The sequence below is a fragment of the Camelus ferus genome, chromosome 7 (genome assembly GCF_009834535.1).
Source record: "Camelus ferus isolate YT-003-E chromosome 7, BCGSAC_Cfer_1.0, whole genome shotgun sequence".
Taxonomy (NCBI): Eukaryota; Metazoa; Chordata; class Mammalia; order Artiodactyla; family Camelidae; genus Camelus; species Camelus ferus.
Genome location: NC_045702.1, coordinates 45,936,556 through 45,959,936, shown reverse-complemented (window position 1 = coordinate 45,959,936; position 23,381 = coordinate 45,936,556). Strand labels below are relative to the sequence as shown.

The 23,381-nt window shown below is 32.1% G+C and overlaps 1 protein-coding gene across 1 annotated transcript in view; it reads left to right on the top strand.

Moving 5' to 3' along the window:
* Window positions 1–23,262, top strand: part of STK31 (serine/threonine kinase 31) — a 65,088-nt gene extending 41,826 nt beyond the window's left edge. The window contains 7 exon segments of the mRNA XM_032483849.1: window positions 542–667; window positions 1,260–1,385; window positions 2,958–3,044; window positions 3,727–3,876; window positions 6,547–6,669; window positions 16,240–16,308; window positions 22,874–23,262. Coding sequence (XP_032339740.1) covers window positions 542–667; window positions 1,260–1,385; window positions 2,958–3,044; window positions 3,727–3,876; window positions 6,547–6,669; window positions 16,240–16,308; window positions 22,874–23,101 — 909 coding nt within the window. The 3' untranslated portion in view covers window positions 23,102–23,262.
* The last annotated feature ends 119 nt before the right edge of the window (window positions 23,263–23,381 follow it).

Genomic DNA, 23,381 nt, shown 5'->3' with positions numbered 1-23,381 from the left:
CTTACTAAAACTATACTGTCTTAAAACTTAGCTTGATTTAAAATATTGATAATCAGGTTTTAGTGCAAAAATTACTCCTTTTTAAAAAGTAGCAGAAATATTTAGTAGAAAAATATTTGAAAGCCATTTTCACTTTTGAGGATTCCACTTCAAACAGAGGCAGAGGTGTTAGAAGTCTAAAAATTATGACTTTTATGAATTCTTATTCCCATTCTACAACCTCCTTTTTATTTGTCACATGAAATTTTCCAAGTAAACATTAGGGTTCCTTGGAAGCATGTCTGGTTAATCCCGGTCATTTTCAGAATCTGTTACAGAGCTATAGCAGTGATTAAATGTATGGTGATTACGTTTTGGGTGGAAGGAGTTCAAGAGCCAGGAACTAGAAAAAGTACGAAACTTTAAATATTTTTATTTTATTGATATCTCCAGTAGAATTGATGATGTACAACTCATCTAATAGTATGTAATTAATTATATTGATTATTTAAAAGTGCTGGATTGCTTGGATTCTTCAACTGTAACAAAAACTTGTACCTAGAACTCTGGTGGTCTTCTTACTATGAGCTTGGAAAGGGATCTTCTTGATGCTGAGCCCATGAAGGAACTTAGCAGCAAGCGTCCTTTGGTATGTTCTGAGGTTGACGGGCAGATAATTCTTTTAAAGGTAAGTCTAAGTTATTTGGACTTGTGGGAGAGTCAAAAGTATAAAGGGAAGTGGTGGTGTGACTTTTCAGGAAAGTAAAGACCCATGTTTGTTTTCTAAATTACATGATGATTATGCTTCCAGTTTGATTGCCAGAACTAATTTTGAATTTAAAACTTCCTCATTTCCCTAAATAATATATGTCTTTAATAGGATATACTTGCTTTCCTTTTTCAGGTGAACTTATTACATTCTAGCCAAGAGCCTTTTACATTCTTGTTTTTCTTACATTTCTCTTTAAAATCTCAGCTATTTTGCCAACACCATGTTCTATTCTTTGATTTCTTCTCTTCACTGACCTGGGGAACTGCTAATCATGATAATAGGATAATTAATTTGGCCTTAGTGGCTACATGTTGTAAAATGTATATTAAGTTGCAGGTAGAATTGCTCCTTTCTATTATTCAAAGCAGATGGAAAAAGTACTTATACAATTAAAAATAAATTTAGATATATTTTAACTTACGTAAAAATCTAAATTGTTAAGTTGGAGTGATGTATAATTAGAGATTTTTAATCTTGGATTTACCATTGCCTCTTTTTTTGGTTCAAGGGCTATTCTGTGGATGTTGACACAGAAGCCAGGGTAATTCAGAGAGCAGCCGCCTATCACAGAGCTTGGAGAGAAGCTAAAAAAGAGTCTGGGTTACTACCATTGATGTTCCTATTTTTGTGTAAGGTAAAGTTTTATGACAGTCTCTTGTAGGAAACATTTAAAGTAAGTTTTAGCTCCAAACTTTAGGGAAGTAATTTATTCCTTTTTTAAATTGAAGTGTATATTTGGTTTATAATATTGTGTTAGTTTTAGGTGTACAATTTAGTGATTCAGTGTTTTTGGAGATTATATTCCATTATTGGTAGTTACAAGATAATTGGTATAATTCCCCATGCTATACAGTAAATCATTGTTGCTTATCTATTTTATATATAATTGTTTGTATCTGTGAATCCTATACCCCTAATTTGTCCCTCCCACCTTCCCTTTCCTCTTTGGTAACCACAAGTTTGTTTTCTATGTCTGTGAGTCTGTTTTGTATACACATTATTTGTATTATTTTTTTAGATTCCACATATAAAGTGATACCATATAGTATTTGTCTTCCTCTGTCTGACTTATTTCACTAAGCATAATATTCTGTAGGTCCATCGCCATTGCTGCAAATGGCAATGTTTCATTCTTTTTAATGGCTGAGGAATATTCCATTGTATATAAATATACCATGTCTTCTTAACCCAGTCATCTGTTGCTCAGTGTTTGGGTTGCTTCCATGACATGGCTATTGTTAAATAGTGCTGCTGAGAACATTGGGGGTGCATGGTATCTTTTAGAATAAGAGTTTTCATTTTTTTTTCTGTATATATACCTAGGAGTGGAATTGCTGAATTGTATGGTAGTTCAATTTTTACTTTTTAGGGAATCTCCGAACTGTTTTCCATAGTGGCTTCACCAATTTACATTCCCACCAACAGTGTACAAGGGTTCCCTTTTCTCCACATCCTCTCTAAAATTTGTTATTTGTAGATATTTTGAAAATAGCTGTTCTCGCAGGTGTGAGGTGGTACCATATTGTGGTTTTGATTTGCATTTCTCTAATAATAAATGATGTTGAACATCTTTTCATGTATGTGCCTGTTAGCCATCTGTATGTCTTTGGAAAAATGTGTATTCAAGTCTTTTGCTCATTTTTGATTGAATGATTTCTTTTTTTTTGGATATTGAGTTGTATGAACTGTCTGTGTATTTTGCATATTAACCCCTTGTCAGTCACATCATTTGCAAATATTTTCTCTCATTTTGTAGGTTGTCTTTTCATTTTGTTGATGCTTTCCATTGCTGTGCAAAAGCTTTTAAGTTTAGACAGTCTCTTTAACAAGTAGTGCTGGGAAAGCTGGACAGCCACATGTAAAACAAAGGAATTAGAATATTACCTCACACCATATACAAAAATAAACTCAAAGTGGTTTAAAGACCTAAATGTAAGACATGAAACTACAAAACTCCTAGGAGAGAACATAGGTGAAACACTCTTTGACATAAATCATAGCAGTATTTTCTTGGATCAGTCTCTCAAGGCAAAAGAAATAAAAGCAAAAATAAATAGGACCTAATTAAACTTAAAAGCTTTTGCACAGTGGAGAAATAATTCATTCCTTTTTATATAAAGAAAAGTTATCTTGTATAATCACTGCATACTAAAAATATGTTGAAGAATTTTTCACTTTGAGTCTTATTCTCTCTTTTGCTTCTCAGTCTGATCCTATGGCTTATCTGATGGTTCCATACTATCCTATGGCAAACCTGAGTGCTGTTCAAGCCAGTATGCCTTTAACTTCAGAAGTAAGTAAAAAACTTTATTTCCTTGGATGTATTAAATGAGAAAATAACACCTAAAATTTATTGAGGGCATATTACATGTTTTATACAATACACAATTTTGACTCATTCTATTTAATTGTCACATCATCCCTGTGACATGAGTTATCCCATTATATACAGATGAGAAAAATGAGGCTTACAGAGATTAAAATGAGTTGCAGAGGATGGAGGGCAAACAGAGGCACAGTTGGGGCTTGAAATTAGGTCTTTTTGGCACCAAAGCCTATGCTTATAACTGTTAAGCTGTGCTGTATGTAAATTGTGTGGTATAGCACTTGATATTGTAAGTACTTAAGTGATAGCTTTAATTTCTATTGTAGATTTGAATTAGTAATAACAATAAAGGATGCCCTGATTCTTACCTACCCAGTAACACTGTTTTCATCTCTTTTTTTTTTCCTAGATGCTTTATAAGGTCTTATTTGTAACCAAGTCTTCTTAGAGACTGTAGTCTCTAAGTCATATGTATATGATATCACCAGTTACATAGTCAGAGCTTCTGGCTTTTAATTCCTTTTCTATGCTGTGTTCTTTTGGAGGAATCTTTAGTCACTTATGGAAGAGTCTTGTAATTGGAGAAAAGGTTCAGCTATTAAAATGATTTGTCTACTTCTTGACTTCTTTTATGTGTACTTACCTGTAGGAAGTCTTAAAGGTCATGAAAGGTGTTGCCCAGGGCCTGCATACATTGCACAAGGCTGGCATAATTCATGGATCACTTCATCAGAACAATGTATTTGCTTTAAACCGTGAACAAGGAATTGTTGGAGATTTTGACTTCACCAAATCTGTGGTAAAATATAGTGGTTTTATAAATAAGTTCTACACTTGATTTAATATTATTAGGCAGTTCAGCACTTTTATATCATATACTTATTTATTATAAGATCTTTGCTTCTCAGTTATGGTGTGTCATGTAGTGTAAGCAATTATGTGTTATCAGTTAGGTCCTGGAACGAGAATTTCCAAAGTTGTGCGTTATATTTTTTTAACCATAAGTCTTAGGAGCGACTTGAAATTACAGTCAATGGTATTGACACCATTAACATTAATTATTTTATTGTCATCAAGAAACATTTAATTGCTGGGAAGTACACAAGGAAAACTAGGAGGCCATCTCCTCTCTCCCCATCTGCTGGTGCCCTCCTCAATAGATTAAATTTAGCTTTATATACTTTGCTGTTTTTTGATTAATGAGCATTTTTAGAAACTAGAGAACCTTGGGCTTTTACATTTAGTTCAAGTGTCGGTTCAACTATATTGGTTGTTAATTTGGTGCCATATTATCTCAGAAGAGGCAGTTTGTAGGGATAACAAACATCAAACAGTTAAAGAGCTTACTGTGATCTTTTTTTTTTCTTTTTGGTAGAATGAGCAATTTCAAAATATACACAATCACGAGAGAGAAATTCTTTTATAGAAAAACAGCTTTATTAATACATAATTCCCATTTCGATATGTACAATTCAGTATGAGTTTTTAATATAGTCACAAGAGTCCGCATCAGTCAGTACAGTCTAATTCCAGAACATTTTTATCACCCTCAAAAAGAAACCCCATACCGATTTGCAGTCCCTCCCCCTTTCTTCTCTACTCAGCATCTTGGAAACCTCTAATCTACTTTGTCTCCATGGATTTGCCTAGACTGGACATTTCCTATAGATAAGAGTCATATATGTGGCCTTTTGCAATTGGCTTATTTCACTTAGCATGTTTTCAAGGTTCATTCATGTTGTAACATGTGTCTGAACTTCATTCCTTTTAAAAAATGCCCAAATAGTATTTTTTTTGTATGGATATGCCATATTTTGTTTTTACATTCATCAGTTTGTGGACATTTGGGTTTCCACTTTTTGACTGTTGTGAACAGTGCTACTATGAACATTAGTACAAGTTTCTGTGTGGACATATGTTTTCTTTTCTTGGGAGTGGACTTGTTGGGTTATATGGTAACTCTGTGTTTCACTTTTTGAAGAACCACGCAGTTTTCCAAAGTGGCAGCACCATTTTACTTTCATCAGTGATATATGAGGATATATGAGGATTCCAATTTCTCTGAATCCTTGCCAGTATTTTATTGTGTATGAAGAGTTCCCTTTTGACCAGTAGAACTCACAATGCTTTATATATCATTTGTAAATCATTGGCTAATGCCACCTGTCTGTAGTTTCAGTGGCGTTCATATGGTACCTCAAAAAGATGAGAAAATAAAAATGTAAAACTCTAACTATAAAGGATTTATACAAAATGGATTTGCTGAAATATTTATATTAATTTATTTGAAACTTAGGATAACATCTTAAGAAAAATAACTGAGTTGTGAGTTTTAAAAAGTTCTCAATTCTTAGGGATCTTGGTTGATATGCCTTTTGAGCATATCATCTGTACAGCTCTAGGAATCATGAGCTTTATTCTTCCCCTTTATACTGATTTGTCAGTTATTATTATCCCTCTAAACATTGTTTGTAATCTTTTATTTAAAGTTACTTACTTTGAAATATTGATTAAATTCACCTTTTGTTCCATTTTTTATCTTACTCTCAAATTGAGATGTTAAACAGGAAGAGTAATTTGAAAAGCAATTGCAGTCAAGAACATTGCTTCTCAGACTTTACAGTACATATGAATCTCCTGGGAATCTTGTTAAAATGCAGTTTTTAGAAATTGAAGTAAAATTAGTATATAACATTATATGTTTCAAGTGTACTAAAATGCAGATTTTATTCAGCATTTCTAGAATGGAGATTCTGTATTTCTCACAAGCTCCCAGGTGGTACTGTAGCTACTGGTCTTTGGACCACACTCTGAGATTCAAGAATAAAGATAGTAGGAGGAGAAGATAATTAACATTTAGTGATATGTGCTAGGTAATTACTGATCTGATTACCGTCACCTTTATAATAATTGTTTTAGGCTCAAAGAGTTAGTTAAAGCCCAAGGTCACACAGCAAATAAGTAGGCAGAGTGGGAATTGCAGTCAAAATCTGTCTGAATCCAGAGTTCATGTTCTTGTCATTGATCTTCCTTTGACATGTTGGAAATGGTAGACTTAGAAAATGGTCCGTAAGGAAGGAAAGTAACTTTGTAGACTTGTGGCTTTTAAAAGTTATTTAGAATTTTCAGAATTAAAAAAATAGCACTGCCTCTTGCCCTTATGAAATTTATTGGAAAAAAAAGAGTACCAAATTCTTAAAGAATCAATTAGTTCTTAGTTTTTAATCTGTTGAGTCTACAATATGAAATGTAATCATAGTCTGTCTCACTGTCATGAGACACTGTTTATGAGACCGATTTTGAGAGCAATTTATAATAGTGGAAATTGGGTAAAAATGTTTAAAAGCAAGAGAGAATAAAATACTTCAAGTGAATACTTTTTTTTGGTGTTGATTAAACACAGAAAGCCACCTTAACTGTGTTGTCTCTAAAATATTTAACCTACCAATATTTAACCGATTTTTTGTAGAGTCAGCGAGCCTCAGTGAACATGATGGTTGGTGACTTGAGTTTACTGTCACCTGAGTTGAAAATGGGAAAACCTGCTTCTCCAAGTTCTGACTTATATGCTTATGGCTGCCTATTATTGTGGGTATGTTATTTTTTTTTTTATTGAAACAGATAAAACATTTATATATATTTCATTACAGAAAGTGATGATTGTAGTGGTTTTTCTCAATATATTACACTGGATAAAAAGCAGAAAAAATTTTCCAACTGTTTTTAAAGTTTTATCATAAACTGTTCCTGTGTAGTTCTTTGAACAACATGGGTTTGAAATGTGCAGATTCACTTAAACATGGTTTCTTTTTCAGTAGTAAAGACTACAGTAGTATACCATCTGTAGCTGCATGGATACAGAGGAACCATGGATAAAGAGGGCTGACTGTAAATTATATGCAGATTTTCAGTTGTCCCAAGTGTTGGTGCCTTAACCTCCGTTCAGTTGAACCTCCTACAGTTGTTTAAGGGTCAGCTGTACTTCCTGTCACCTATTATGTACTTTCCAAAATTTGGCTTGATATGTATTTTACATATCATACTGTTGTCTTAGTTTTATTAACTGTGAAGTTGATTTTGTTCTGTATTAACCTGGAAGCAATTCATGCATATATGGAAAACAAATATTAAGTGAGCCTTGAGTAAATGTTCCTGCTTTCAGTGTAAACCAAATAGCTGTTTCTTATCCATGGTTTAAACCTGTCAAATATGAGGGATTAAGTATTAACAAGGGAAAGATGTCTGTTCTCACTTCTGCTTAACATTATTCTAGAGGTTCTAGCCCAGGGATCAGCAAAATTTTCTATAAAAGGCCAGATGGTAAATATTTTGGGCTTTGTGGGTCATATGATTTCTGCTGCGATAGCATGAAAGCAGCCATAGATAGTACATAAATGAATCCGTGTCTCTGTTCCAATAAAACCTTATTTGTGGACATTGAAATTTTAATTTCATACCATTTTCATGTGTCATGAAATAGTATTCTTTGATTTTCTTTCAAATATTTAAAAATGTGAAAACTGTTCTTGGCTTTGAGTCTATGAAAATAAGCAGTGGGATGGATTTGGCATGCAGACTGAAGTCTGCTGATCTGGATCTAGCCAGTCAAATAAGGCAATAAAAAGAAATAAAAGGCATACAGTTTGAAAATGAAGAAATAAAGCTGTCTTTATTTACATATTACATGATTAGTTATGTGGAAAATTTTTAGGAATGTTATGTACATAAGAGCTACTAAAACTAACAAGTTCAGCAAGGTTGCAGGATACAAAGTCAGTATAATAATTAATTGTATTTCTGTATACTAGGAAATTGAAAATTAAGTCATTTATAGAAATATAAAAAATATGGATTATTTAGAGATAAATTTGACAAAAGATATGCAAGACCTATACACTGGAAGATACATAGTATTGTTGGGAGAAATTAAAGAAGGCAGAAATAAATGGAGAGATGCACTGTGCTTATGGACTGGAAGACTCAGTGTTGTAATGACATGAGTTCTCCCAAGTTGGTCTAGATTCAATATAGTTCCAACAAAAGTGCTTTTAGGCTTACTTTTTTTTTTGCAGTCATTTACAATCATATTCTATAGTTCAGTATGAAAATACATAGGATTTGGGGTAGCTAAAACAATTTTGAAGAAGAATAAAATTGGAGGACTTTGATTTTTAAGACGTAATAAAATTGTAATAAATCAATATGGTGTGATACTGGTCTAAAGTTAGATATACAGATCAATGGAACAGAATAGAGACAGTAGAAATAGACCCACTCATATATGGTCAATTGATTTTTGATAAACGTGCCAAGGCAATTCTATGAGGGAAAGAATAGTCTTCAACAAAGGTACTGTAACAATTGGTATCTATATGTAAAAAATATGACTCAACTTTGACTCAATCCTTGCACAGTGTATAAAAATTAATTAAATATATATTAGACCTTAATGTAAAACCTAAGTCTCTGAAACTCAGGAGACAATCTTACTGACTTTGAGTTTTGGTGAAGATTTCTTAATAATAGGACATAGAAAACATCAAGTTTAAAAGCAAAAAATAATTTGGATTTCATCAAAATTCAAAACTTTGCTCTTCAGAAGACACTGAAAATGAAAGACAAGTCATGCATAGACTGGGAGGAAACATTTACAAAACGTTTATCTGACAAAAGACTTGTATCCAGCTTACAAAGAACTCTTACAACTCAATAATAAAAAGACAACTCAACTTAAAAATAGGCAAAATATTTAAATAGGTACTTAACCAAATAAAATGTCCACATGGCAAATAAGCATGTGAAAAGATGCTCTCAGTTATTAGGGAAATTAAAACCAAAATGAGATACTACCACACACCCACTGTAATGTCTAAAATTAAAGACTGACAATACCAAATGTTTGGTATTGTGTATAGCAGCTAAAACTCTTGTATATTACTGAGGGGAATGTAAATGTAACAGCCTCTTTGGAAAACAATTTGGCAGTTGTTAAAAGTTTAAACATAAACCTATAATATGACCTAGCCGTTTCACTCGCAGGTATTTAGCCTAGAGAAATGAACGTGTATGTCCACATGAAGACTTGTGCATAAATACTCAGACATTTTATTTGTAGTAGCCAAAAACTGGGAACAACCCAGGTGCCCATAAACAACTGAATGGCTAAACAGTCTGCTGTATATCTATCCATTGGAATACTACTCAGCAATTAAAAGGAATGAACTATTAATACAAGCATACCTTGTTTTATTGTGCTTTGCTTTATTGTGCTTTACAGATAACTGTGTTTTTTATATATTGAAGATTTGTGGCAACCCTGCATTGTCAGATGATGGTTAGCATTTTTTAGCAATAAAGTATTTTTAAACTTTTAAACTAACATATGCATTTTTTTAGCCATACTGCTATTGCACACTTAATAGGTTATGGTATAGTGTAAACATGACTTTTATGTTATGGGAAACTAAAAAAATTTATCTGATTTCCTTTATTGTGACATCTGAGTTATTGCAGTGGTCTGAAATTGGACCTCAATATTTTTGAGGTTTGCCTTTACACCCAGTAATAAGATGCAATCTCAAAATAATTCTGCCATGCTAAAGAAACCAAAAGAAAGAGAGTATATACTTTATGGTTCTGTTTATATAAAATTCTAAAAAATGCAGACTTATCTATGGTGATAGATCATCAATGCTCTGGGGTTTGAGGGTAGAGGGGAAGGGAGGGATAGATTACAAAGGGGCATGAGGAAATATTTTTGGTATGATCACCATGTCCAGCTTGATTGTGGTGATTTTGTAGGAGTATACTTATACAAAACTTATATATACTTATATAAGTATATACTTACACAAAACTAATCACATTATATACCTCAAATATATATATTTTAGTATACATAAATTATACCCCAATAAAGCTATAATAAAGAGAGTGTTTATACCTACCCAAGTAGTAATCAGTGGGAATCCCATTCCACAATCAATTATTCACAAGTTTTAGCCTTATGCTAGCATGTGTATTTAAAGTTGTCTGGTTTCACAGAATCATCATAGCCATAGAAATGATTATACTGGCATTTTTATCATCGCAGCAGTAATCTCCTTACTGTTTACATCAGAGGGATGAAAGTTAATGTCTCAAATGTTCTTGTGTTCCTGAGAACGATCATAAAATATCACTTAAGTATGGTGATAGCAGTCTTTACTCCACCAATTTCCTTTCATCTTTAAATGGTAGTAAAGAGCTCTATTAGTAAATACACTGTTGTTGCACTGAATTCCTGCTCATCTTTAATGTTGACTAAGGTCTTCTAAAATCTTTAGTTTTAAATTATCATGTGTTTCAGTTGACTGGTTTTTAGTCTTCAGTCCTTTTAACTTTAACATATGTATATATGTATAAATTAGTATAGCCATCACCACAGTTAGGACAGAGAACAGTTCCATAACTCAAAACAAACAAACAAGCAAACAAACAACAAAACCCCTATGTGCTATCCCTTTCTAGTCACACCTTCTCCCTAACCCTTAACCATTGGCAACTGCTGGTCTTTTCTCTATCACTACAGTTTTGTCTTTTTAAGAATGTTGTATAAATGTTATCTTACAGTATGTAACCTTTTGAGGCTAGCTGCTTTGCTCAGCATAATGCCTTTGAGATTCATTCAAGCTACTTAGTATATCAGTAGTTCATTCCATTTTTGTTGCTGAGTAGTACTCTATAATATGAATGTGCCAACTTTATCTCTTCACCTGTTGAAGGACATTTGGGTTGTTTACAGGTTTTGGCTGTTACAAATAAAGCTGCCATAAACATTTGTATATAGGTTTTTGTGTGAACATATGTTTTTATTTCTCCAGAATAAATACCCAGGAGGGAGATTGTTGGGTTGATTGTAATTGTATGTATAATTTTATATAGAGATGCCAAACTTACTTAGAGTGGCTGTACCATTCTGTTTTCTCACCAGCAATGTATGAGAGTTTCAGATGCTCTGCATCATTGTTAATATCTCATATTGCCCTTATTTTCTGTTTTAGCCATTCTCTTAGGTCTGTAGTAGTGTCTCATTGTGGTTTTAATTTAAATTTCTCTAATGGATAATGAAGTTGAGCATGTTTTTGATTATTATTTGCCTTCCATATATCCTCTGTGGTGAAGTGACTGTTCAAATCTTTTGCCCGTTTAAAAACTGTTTTTCTTACTATTGAGTTGTGAACATTTAAAAATATGTTCTGGATACAAATATCTTAACAGATGTTGTTTGAAATATTTTTCCTAGTCTATAACTTGTCTTCTCATTCCCCTAACAGTGTCTTTTGCAGAGAAAAAGGTTTTAATTTTGATGAAGTTTAACTTATTGTTGTTTTCCTTCTATAGATAATGCTTTTAGTATTGTATATAGGAAATCTTTGCCTAACCCTAGGTTATAAAGATTTTCTCTTATATTTTCTTTTAAAAGCTTTATAGTTATGTGTTTTACATTTAGATCTAGGATCTGTTTTGATGTAATTTTTCTGTAAGAAGTGAGGTTTATGTCAAAGTTCATTTTTTTGCATATGGGTTGTCCAGTTGTTTCAACACCATTTATTAAAAAGACAGTGATTCTCTACTGCATTTCCTTTGCATGTTTGTGAAAAATCAGTTGGTAATATTTGTGTGAATCTGTTTCAGGACTTTTATTCTGTTTCATTGATCTGTGTATCTGTTTACCAATACTACACTGTCTTGATTACTGTATTTTTATAGTAGTAAGTAGTATATAGTAAGATAGTTTAAGTATAGGTAGTTTAAGTATAAGTAGTATATAGTAGTAAGATAGTTTATCTTAAAATTGGGTAGTATGATTAGTAAAACAGTTTTTTCAAATTGTTCTAGCAGTTCAGGTATCTTTGCCTTTTCAGATACATTTAGAAACAGCTTTTCTGTATGTACAGAAAGCTTCTGTGATTTTGAATAGAACAGATCAGTTTGGGGAGAAGTGGCATTTTGAGTAATTGCATCTTTACTGTGTTAAATCTTTTAATCCATGACCTCCATTTTTTAAGTCTTCTTTGATTTGTTTCATCAGCATTTTGTTATTTTGAGTGTGTAGATCCTATCCATGTGTTGTTAGATTTTATACCTAAGTATTCCATTTTTTGGAACTATTGTGATATCTTAAAAATGTTTTCTAGTTGTTCAGGTTCTTTTTTTTTTTTAAACAATTTTTTTGGATAGGAAATTTAGTTTAGTTCCAAAGGTTATGGATATTTTGATCTTCCTCCTCAAATAAAGCAGGTTACAATAGAAGAACCTAGTGTAAAATGTGTACGAAGGCACATACCCAAGGGTTGTGCTTGAAAAGGCAATGTTTAGAGTTAAACTGGAATCATTAGCAGAGAATCTTATTTCCAGAGCCATCAGTAGATTACTATCATGTTATGGCTTTTAAAAGTTTTAGAATTAGCAAAAATAAAAGTAACAGCTTATTTGATGTCAAAACACTAGAATACTGACTATAGATATTTTGAGGCATATTGTAAGATATTTTGGTTTAGGATCATTTTTGTTATGAGACCCAGATTGAATGACGGAAATATTTTGAAGACTGCCTTCAACTACTCAAAAATTCTAGTGTTTTGAGTGTTGGCAACCCTTCCATCTCCAGCAGTAAACTGTATCTTTTAACTGGTATATTTGGAAGATAGTCTTAAAGTCATTTGTATTAAGATGCTTCTATATTTTTTCAGGTTATAATGAAATTTTTAAAGACATTTCTAGAACTCATTAAAAAAAGTACAGCACTTCTGGCGTTATAGTGAAAAAAATTGTGTTTGTGTGTGGGTGCTGCTGTGAGGAAGCTGAATAATTTTAAAATAAAAGCGATTGGCTCTTTTATTCAGGTGACGCTTTTTTAGCATGACTTTCTCTGAAATGCAGCCTTTTTCCCTACTTGAATTTTCTCTTAACATACTATACGTTTCTTTTATTTATCTTTATTATTGTCTGCTCTGCCAGTAGAATGTAAGCTCCTTTAAGGCAGTTTGTCTTGTTTGCTCCTGTATTCTAAATGCCTAAGAGTGTGTGCCTGGTGCAGAGTAGTTGCTGGAATATTATGGAATGCATGCCTTTACCGTATCCAAATGAATGTTTAAATTTTAGCCTACAATTATGTGCTGAAATACTATTTAAAAAATAAAATGTGCCATGTTTCCTTGATGAGTTCATCTACTCAGCCATGTCTCAACCATGGCCCCTTATATATTTCTTTGGAAAATTGTTTATAAAGATTTTCTTTTTATTCCAACTTCAAACTTATTCCTAGAATATGTTAGTGGTCATATTGATCACTCATTGAATAACGTAGCCTTGCAGTTTTTGGACCTCCTTAACAACTTGAGACCCATACCTTCATGCCATTTCAGTTATCTTCCAAAACCATGATTTTGTGATTCCCTATAATTTCTATTTTACAAAAGTAATAGAATCCAATCCAATATATATCTGGACAGGACTTCCAGTTCTCTCATTTTACTTTAACTGCTTTTAAATTTCCAATATATTTTTTTTTAATTGAAGTAAAGTCAGTTTACAATGTTGTGTCAATTTCTGGTATACAGCACAATACTTCAGTCATATAGGAACATACATATATTCGTTTTCATATTTTTCACCATTGGTTACTACAAGATACTATATATAGTTCCCTGTAATATACAGTATAAACTTGTTGTTTGTCTATTTTATGTATATTAGTATCTGCAAATCTAGAACCCCCAATTTATCCCTTCCCACGCCCTTCCCCTCTGGTAACCATAAGTTTGTTTTCTCTGTCTGTGAGTCTGTTTCTTATTATAAATAAGTTCGTTTGTCTTTTTTTTAAATTCCACATATAAGTGATATCATATGGTATTTTTCTTCCTCTTTCTGACTTACTTCACTTAGAATGATAGTCTCCAGGTCCATCCATGTTGCTGCAAGTGACATTATTTTATTATTTTTTATGGCCAAGTAATATTCCATTATAGAAATATACCACAACTTCTTTATCCAGTCATCTGCTGATGGACATTTAGATTGCTTCCATGCCTTGGCTATTGCATAGAGTGCTGATATGAACATTGGGGTGCATGTATCTTTTTGATTTAACATTCCCTCTGAATATATGCTCAAGAGTGGGATTGCTGGATCATATGGTAAGTCTATTTTTAGTCTTTTGAGGAATCTCCATACTGTTTTCCACTGTTGGCTGCACCAACAGTATAGGAGGCTTCCCTTTTCTCCACACTTTCTCCAGCATTTATCGTTTGTGGACTTTTGAATGATGGCCATTCTGACTGGTATGAGGTGATATGTTGTCTTAGTTTTGATTTGCATTTCTCTGATAATTAGTGATATTGAGCATTTTTTCACATACCTGTTGGCCATTTGTATGTTTTCATTGGAGAATTGCTTTTTTAGGTCTTCTGCCCATTTTTGAATTGGGTTTTTTTTTATTATTAAACTTGTATCTGTTATATATTCTGGAAATTAAGCCTATTCTACTGGTATGAGTGTTTTAATAGTTTGAGCGAAGCATAGAAATCTATTTGGGTTCCTTTACCCTCCCCACTTTTAAATATCATTCATTGTCTTGAGCATCAGATAATGCTATAACTTGTTTTAATCGTCATATATACTTTAGGAAACTCATGGTGAGAAGAATAGTCTTTGGTATTTATGTTTCTATTCTTTACACTGTTATTTCTTCCTTCTTGATGCTGCAACATTCCTTTCTGAAAAATTCATTTCCTTTTTGTTTGAGGTACTTAGCCATTCTTTAAGAGGTTGTCTTCTAGTGAAAAATTCTTCTATTTTCCCTTCACGTAGAAACATCTTGATTTCACTTTCATTCCTGAAGGATAGTTTCACTGGATGTAGAATTTGTGTTTGAAAGTTCTTTTCTTTATCAGTTGAAAAAATGGTGGTTGTGTTACTTCCTTTTAATCTCCATGGTTTTACATGAAAAATCCTCTGTTACTCAAATTGATATTCCTATATAGGTAATGTTTTGTTTCTCTTTGGTTGCACTCAAGATTTTTTCTTTGTTTTTAGTTGTCAGAAATTCCAATAATTTTCTTTGAGTTTATGTTATTTAAGTCACCTTCTTTTTGAAAACTGGGTATTTTATATTAAAGAATTATTAATTTTTATTGTTATATTGTGATTGTGTCAAAATAAGGCTTTAATCTTCCTTGATGGAGGAAGGTTATAAGACACCCTGTCACTATGTTGTTCCTCAAGTCCTGGGGTCTCTCATCAGTTTTCCTTCCTCTTTTGACCTGTGAGAGATCTCTTTTTGTTGTCTTTTATGTTGTTTCTGAACTTAGTGGTGAGGAGCAGGAATAGTTTAGAAGTCCTTTTATTCATTTTTAAATTACAGTATGTGGAACTTATTTAAATCTGGGTTTAAGTAAATGATAAGAAAATAAAATATGAGGTGATTAAAATTTGAAAACTTGATATTTTATATTCAAGAATTATTAATTTTTTAGTGTGATATTGTGATTATGTCAAAGTAAGACTTTATTTTTTAGAAATATGTAGTAAAACATTTATAGATGAAATTATGAGATATATAGGATTTTCCTCAAAAATAATATATATGGGTTTGTACATAGGGCAAGAGTGATCATTGGTTGATGGTTGTTGGGGCTGAGTGATAAATACATGGGATTCAGATTATCTTTGTGTTTGTAAGAAGTTCTCCATATTTGATAGTTTATAAAAGTTAGCAAGTATTTCTTGAACACAGGTTAGGTATTAATGAGGAAGCAAACTTGCCTGATAAATTTTCTTTGTGTTTAATATATGAGTACTGGTGAAGCCAATACAGTGTAAGCTACTGCATATTAATATATTTGCTTGTAAGGTGAGGAAATATTAAAAGTGCTTATAGTATGTGCATCAACTCTTGATTGATACTTTAGGAGCCCCAGTAACTGTTTGGTTGCTTGTGAACAAGTAGTGGTGGTGTTTTTTTTTTTTTTTTTTAATGAAGATATTTTTATTTTGCTAGAAGTAATGTGCTTTCTTTGATCTCTTCTCTCTAGAACCTAAAGAGTTTCAGATTGGCCTCTGCTATAGGATTGGTATTTTAGTACATTGGGAATTTATTCATTCTTATTCTCTTTAACAGCTTTCTGTTCAAAATCAGGAATTTGAGACAAATGAGGAAGGAATTCCAAAGGTGGATCAGTTTCATTTGGTATGTGACCTTTTTGTCATTTAATGGTTGGAAACCTGAGATATAGATGTGTAGCAGTAATAAGACTTATATTTGACTGAAGATTTGCAGGAATACAAAATAGCATTCACACTAAAGAAGTATTGAAAAATTTAAGCGCCCTTACACTCTTGGCAGAAAATTACTGCTAGAGAGTACTGCTGAATTGTATGTTTGTCACACAAATTATGTAAGTATTCTGTGTAATAATTAAGGAAAGACAGTCTTTGCTGTATCTTCAAAGATCATATTATATTGAAACTAATGTTTTACTACTTTTTGTATGTATCTAGCTGTGTCTTTTCTTTGTCATACATGTGTGTCATTGATAATTGCTTTGAGGTATGGGTATAGCCAACGTATTTTGAGTACCTGTTCTATATCAGGAATTGGTACTGGTTTCTAGGATTGCAGCATTGAAGAAATTAATAATTTAGAAATATGAACAAGTTAAACAACCAAGATCTATATATAGAATATTAAGAAAATACTTTGAAGGAAACTAATTTTTAATTCGGCAGAGAGAGGAGGAGGCAAGAGGTTGTTAAAAAATGCCACCAAATAGTTATCTGAATAGGTGAATCTTCAATATTGAATTAGGATTTTACAAGAGGTAGAATGAGGTGATAGGCATTTCAGGTAAACACAGTAACTTGCACTAAAACATGGAAATATTAAAATCTTTGAAATTTTGTAGTCCTCAGTGTGACTAGATATTAAGGTGTTAATTATGGCAATGAACAAGTCTATGAAAGTATAATGATCTGACTATAAAAAATTCTCTTGCCATTTTTTTTAAGAACATATTTATTTTGTATTTTACGACTGCTTTTATGACTTTACTTTTTTAAGAGCAGTTTTAGGTTCACAGCAAATTTGAGAAGGTAGAGATTTCCCATGTATCCCCCACATATGCAGTTTATCCATTATCAACATCTCCTAACATAGTGGTACATTTTGTTACAATTGATTAACCTACATTGACATTATCCATGGTTTACATTAGGGTTCACTCGTGGTGTTATACATTCTTAGGGTTTGCACACATGCATGGTGACATGTATCCACGATCATAATATCATACAGAGTATTTTCACTGCCCCAAAAATTCTTTGTGCTCTACCTATTCATCTTTACTTTCTCCAAGTCCCTGGAGACTTATCTTTTTACTGTCTCCATAGTTTTGCCTTCTCTAGCATGTCATATAGTTGAAGTCATAAAGTATGCAGCCTTTTTATTTTGGCTTTATTCCACTTAATAATATGCACTTAAGGTTCCTCCATGTCTTTTCTTGGCTTGTTAGCTCAATTCTTTTTAGCGTTGAATCCATTGTTTTAATGTACTTGTTTATTTATCCCTTCACCTACTGAAGGACAACTTGGTTGTTTCCAGGTTTTGGCAGTGATGAATAGAGCTGCTGTAAACATCCAGGTGCAGGTTTTTATGTAGACATAGTTTTCATTTCCTTGGGTCAGTGCCAAGGAGTGCAGTTGCTGGATTGTATGGTAAGAGTATATTTAGATTTTTAAGAAACTGTCAAACTGTCTTCCAAAGTAGCTGTACCATTTTTCATTGCCACCTGCAGTGAATGAGAGTTCCTTTTGCTTTACAGCCTCGCTTGCATTTGGTCAATATTTTGAATTTTGGCCATTCTAATAAATACGTAATAGTATATTGTTGTTTTAGTTTATTTTCCCTCATGACGCTATATGGAGCATCTTTTCATATGCGTATTTGCCATCTGTATATCTTCTTTAGTGAGGTATTTGGCAAGGTCTTTGGCTCATTTTTTAATCATGTTTTCTTATTGTTGAGTTTTAGGAGTTATTTATATATTTTGAATAACAGTCTTTTATCAGGTATGTCTTTTACAAATATTTTCTCACTCTGAAGTGAGCTTTTTGTAAGCAGTATACAGATGGGCCTTGATTTTTATATAATCAGCTACCTTATGTCTTTTGATTAGAGCATTTAGTCCATTGACATTTCAAGTAACTATTGATAGGTATGTATTTATTGCCATTTTATTACCTTTTTTTCTGGTTGTTTTTGTAGTTCTCTTGTTTATTTCTTCTTTTTGTTTCTTCCCTTGTGGTTTGATGATTTTCTTTAGTAATATGCTTATGTACCTTTCTTTCCAGTTTTTGTGTATCTTTTGAAGGTGTTTGATTTGTGGTTACCATTGGCTTCATATATGTTGACATATAACTATATCTACTAGTTTTAAATTGGTAGTCATTTAAGTTCAAACACATTCTAAAAGATCTATATTTTCTACTTCCCTCTCCATATTTTGTGGCTTAGATGTCATATTTTCCTTCTTCATGCATATCTCTTAACTCATTATTGTACTTATATTTGCTTTTACAATGTTTTTGTCTTTTAATCTTCATATTATCTTGTTTAAGTGGTTGATCATCAGCCTTTACTATATATTTGCTTTACTAGTGGCATTTTTCCTTTCCTATAGATTTTTTCTTCTTGTTACAGCCTTTTCTTTTCCACTTAGAGAAAACTCTGTGAGATTACTTGTTTAGTATTGATGAATTCTTTTAGCTTTTTCTTGTCTGAGAAGTTCTTTATCTCTTTTTCAATTCTAAATGATAATCTTGCTGGGTGGAGTGTCATAGGTACAAGACTTTCCCCTTTCTTACTTTGAATCTATTATTGTACTCCCTTCTGGCCTGCAGAATTTCTGCAGAAAAATCAGCTGAAAATCTTATGGGAGTTCCCTTGTATGTGACTCTTTTTTTCTCTTGTTGCCTTTATAATTCTCTTTATCTTTTACTGTTGACATTTTAGTTATACATCTTGGTGTGGGTCTGTTTGGGTTCATTTTGTTTGGGACTGTATGTGCTTCTTAGACCTGGATATCTGTTTCCTTCTTCAGGTTTAGGAAGTTTTCAGTCATAATTTCATCATACATTTTCAGCCTCCTTCACTTTCTTGTCCTTCTGGAACCCCTATAATGTGGATGTTGGTATGCTTCAAGTTATCTCTAAGGTCTCTTAAATTGTTTCATTCATTATCTCTTACACTGTTCTGTCTTTCTTAAACTGTTCCATTCATTATCTAATTTTTCCATTCTAAACTGCCTAATAGTTTTAGCATCAATTAATGATTGTAGTCTAGACACCTTATTTTGTTGAAGAATGGTGATTTTCCAGTTCTGTTATTGCATCTGTGTTTATGAATTGGAATGTTATTATAAAGGTAAACTTTGCCTCAACAGTTAATTGGGTTACCCTAAACTTTAGTTCATCCTGGGAAAGCAATTTTAAGAGTAATGAATTTGTTTCTTAGCAGTCTCTAAAAGGTATCAAATTAAAATTTTTTATTTTAAGTTGTATCATTATAATCTCATGGATTTAAACATTTTAATGTGTCTCAGATTGTTGAAGTCATTTTAAAAAGTCAGTGTTTTTGCTCAATTTCTAATTTTTTGAGGACCCTATTCAAGATGTATCCTGTGATCTTTGTCACAAATCAGATTGTCTTTTATAACTTGCTTTTTGCATAAGATGTCCCTGATTATCTTGTACATTCCTTGCCTAATAACTGGAATTAACCATTTTTCCAAGGAACCTATAATCCTTTTAGTAGGAAATTTAGAGACAAAAATTTGGATGCAAAGATTGATCATTGTTGGTTGGGATTTTTCAATAGGAAGTGCATTTTTTATTAGAAAAAGAAGAATGAATACAGACATTATATAGATATTTCCAAATCAGATTCAAGATTATAGGCTTTTTACTTAATTTTAAATACAAGTCCCTTCTTACTTTGATATTAGTAATCTTAATTTTTGTGGTATTAACAATTACATACAATGAATGTGATAGTTTAAAAATGACAATATTATTAAAAAGTATAGGTTATTGAATATAGTTAAACATTTCTTTGAAGTTCTTTCTTTTTGACTTTAGGAAGTATCTTACTAGATCTTTATCCCACTAAGATTGGACAGTCCAAAATACTTGTTTTAAAGTCAATTGAAATAATTTTCTATGTGATTATGTTACCTGATACATAATTAAGTCCATTTGTTTGATTTTGCTTTTGACATTTAGGGATTGCTTTTTTGTTTGTTCTTTAACTGTGTAAAACCAATTTTATATAATTTTATAATTTGTGAGAGTGAAAAGCTTAAGGTAGAAATTCTTTCCGCTGTAGTTACTTTTGGGAATTGAGTCAACTGTTTTTCCCTAGTAATTATTTAATTTTATTTTATACATTTAGATTTTTGATACAGTTATAATTATCCTGGTGTTTGGTGTGAGGAATAGATCTGATTTTATCTTTTTCCATTGGGTCCATTTGTCTTAGTACCTTTTATTGGAAAGTTATCCCCTTCTTCCATTAGAAATGCCACCGTTTCATATAATAAAGTTTTATTTGTGCAGGAGTATATTTTTATTTTTTCCATTTTGTTCCACTGATGTGTTTATTCATATCCCAGTGCCATATTCTTTTTAATTAACAGACTTTGATATCTTTTAATACTTGAGAAGGCTAGTTCCTTCCTTACTACTACTTTTTATCAGAGCCTTTCATATCTGTCCTCGCTTATTATTCTTATAAAAGATCTTTACAGTTAATTTATCGAGTTCCAAGGGGAAAAACTGAATTTTATTGGAATCATGTAAAGTTTATAAATTAACTTAAAAATTGACACATTTGTGGTGAGATCCTTTTTGTCTAAGATTTTCTACATGTTCTAAATCTGTTTTTGTGGCTTTCAAGAGCATATGCTATTTTTTCTCATTTAGGTTTTGTAAGTTTTAGTTTATACTTACTAAAGATACTATTTTAAAATCTGTTTTAAAACGTATTCTGTAGAATGAAGTATGGGCATTATTTGCTGAATACCTGCTATATCCCTGATACTGTGTTTGCTGTTGGAGATGAAGTGATAAACTAAAATTTCTGACCTTAAGCATCTTAGAGTCTGATGAGGACAGTAGCAATAAATAGGTGATTTTTATTCAATGTGAAATGTGCTGTAATTAGAGTCATCACAGGGAGCAAAAAAGAGCATACCCAGGTATTTTGGGAGGTGGAACTAGTGGAAGAGCAACATTATAGTGTTATTTACATGTGATAACACAAATAACATTCTTTAAAATAGTGGTACATAATAAATTCTGGTCTCCATAATGATGATGATGGTGGTAGTGGTGCAGAAGTGTTTCAAAAGGATGTCACTTCATAGGTGAAACTAGAAGCGTTTGACCATGTAACGGAGGTTACCCTTCCAGACAGGAATGTCAATGTAAAATTTTCATAGTATCAAACTCTGACTAGTGTCCCAAAAAAGAGGGACAGGGGGAATTAAAAAATGTCCTTTTTAAAAAATTTTAATTTTTAAAAAATTTTCCAGTTTTATTAGGTAGAATTATTACAGTTTGCACATGTACAATATATTGTATATAAATACATATACACTAATATACTGTACATATTTTTCAAGAATTTACATATATGTACTGTTCACTGTTTCCAAGAATATTTAGAGCTTTAAGTTTTTAAACTTACACAGTTATCAAAGGAATAAAGCCAACCGCAGAATAAGAATTCAGAAAGATACATATACCCTGCTATTAACAGCAGCATACTTTATAATTGCCAAGATATGGAACCATCCCAAGTGCACATCAGTAGATGAATGGATAAAGAAGATGCAGCATATATATGTAATGGAGTACAACTCACCCAGTAAGAAAGGATATTTTGCCATTTGCGGCCCTTCATTCACTTTTGTTTTTCTTTTCACTTCAAAAATCTGAATTTTATTACTGGCATAAACACTTCAATTGCATCAAAAACAATAAAATACCTAGAAATAAACTTAACCAAGGAGGCTACCTATACTCTGAAAACTGTAAAACATTGATGAAGGAAATTGATGATACAAAGAAATGGAAAGATATCTTGTGCTCTTGGATTGGAAGAATCAACATTATCAAAATGGCTGTACTATCCAGAGCAGTCTACAGACACAATGCAACCCTTGTCAAAATAGTCATATTTTTCACAGAACTAGAACAAACAATTCCATAGTTTATATGGGATCATAAAAGAACCGAACTGCCAAAGCAATCTTTTGTAGGGTTTTTTTTTTTTTTTCTCTCTTCTTTTTGTTCTCTTTTCTTATAGTTTGATTGCTAGGGGAAGTTCCTTTTACATATGTTGTAAAGCTGGTTTGGTGGTGCTGAATTCTTTCAGCTTTTGTTTATCTTTGAAGCTTTTGATTTCTCCATCAAATCTGAACGAGAACCTTACTAGATAGACACTTGTTTTTAATATATTTCAACTGTGATTTTTTTTTCCTTCTATTTTTTTCCCTGTGATTTGATCCCATTGTTTTCATAGTGGATTAATTCTTTTCCAGTAAAAACTAGCTGAATTTGATAGAAATCTTTAAAGACCTAAATAGGCAAAATTGATTTTGATTGTTTGCATTGGATACTCCTTACAGATTTATCTTTTTGTTCATTTGTTTTGTTTTTATTGATTCTTGTTTTATAACATCCCTTTTTTCTTGCAGGATGATAATGTCAGATCCCTCCTTTGCAGCTTGATCTATTGTAGAAGTTCAGTGACTGCTGAACAAGTTGTAAGTGCTGAATGTTTTGTGCTACCAAAGGAGACATCATCTCCAAACTCAGAAGAAGATACTGAATATTCCCAAAAGAAAGAGGAAGAAGAATTAAAGGTGGAGAGCTCGGATTAACATAAGGAAAAGACAAGAAATGGTGAAGCGAACTTTGATTGATAGATTAGTGTTATTTTGTTGTTGCAGATGTTCCTTTTAAAAACTTTTTTTAGTTTGGTTAAATAAACATAAAAAGTCTGGAAGTGTTCTGGAGCTAGTTGGGTTGTGTCTTTGGTATTCTAGTTCTGAAAAATAAAAGATGTTTGGCTATGCAAAAAAAATTGTATACTTTGAAATTTCATTTAACTAGAGTTATTAAGGAAGAATTTTCCATTTGTAGTTACTTTTTTGAATTGAGTAATTAGAATATGTTATTTGTAACAGAAAAGGTTATTAGATT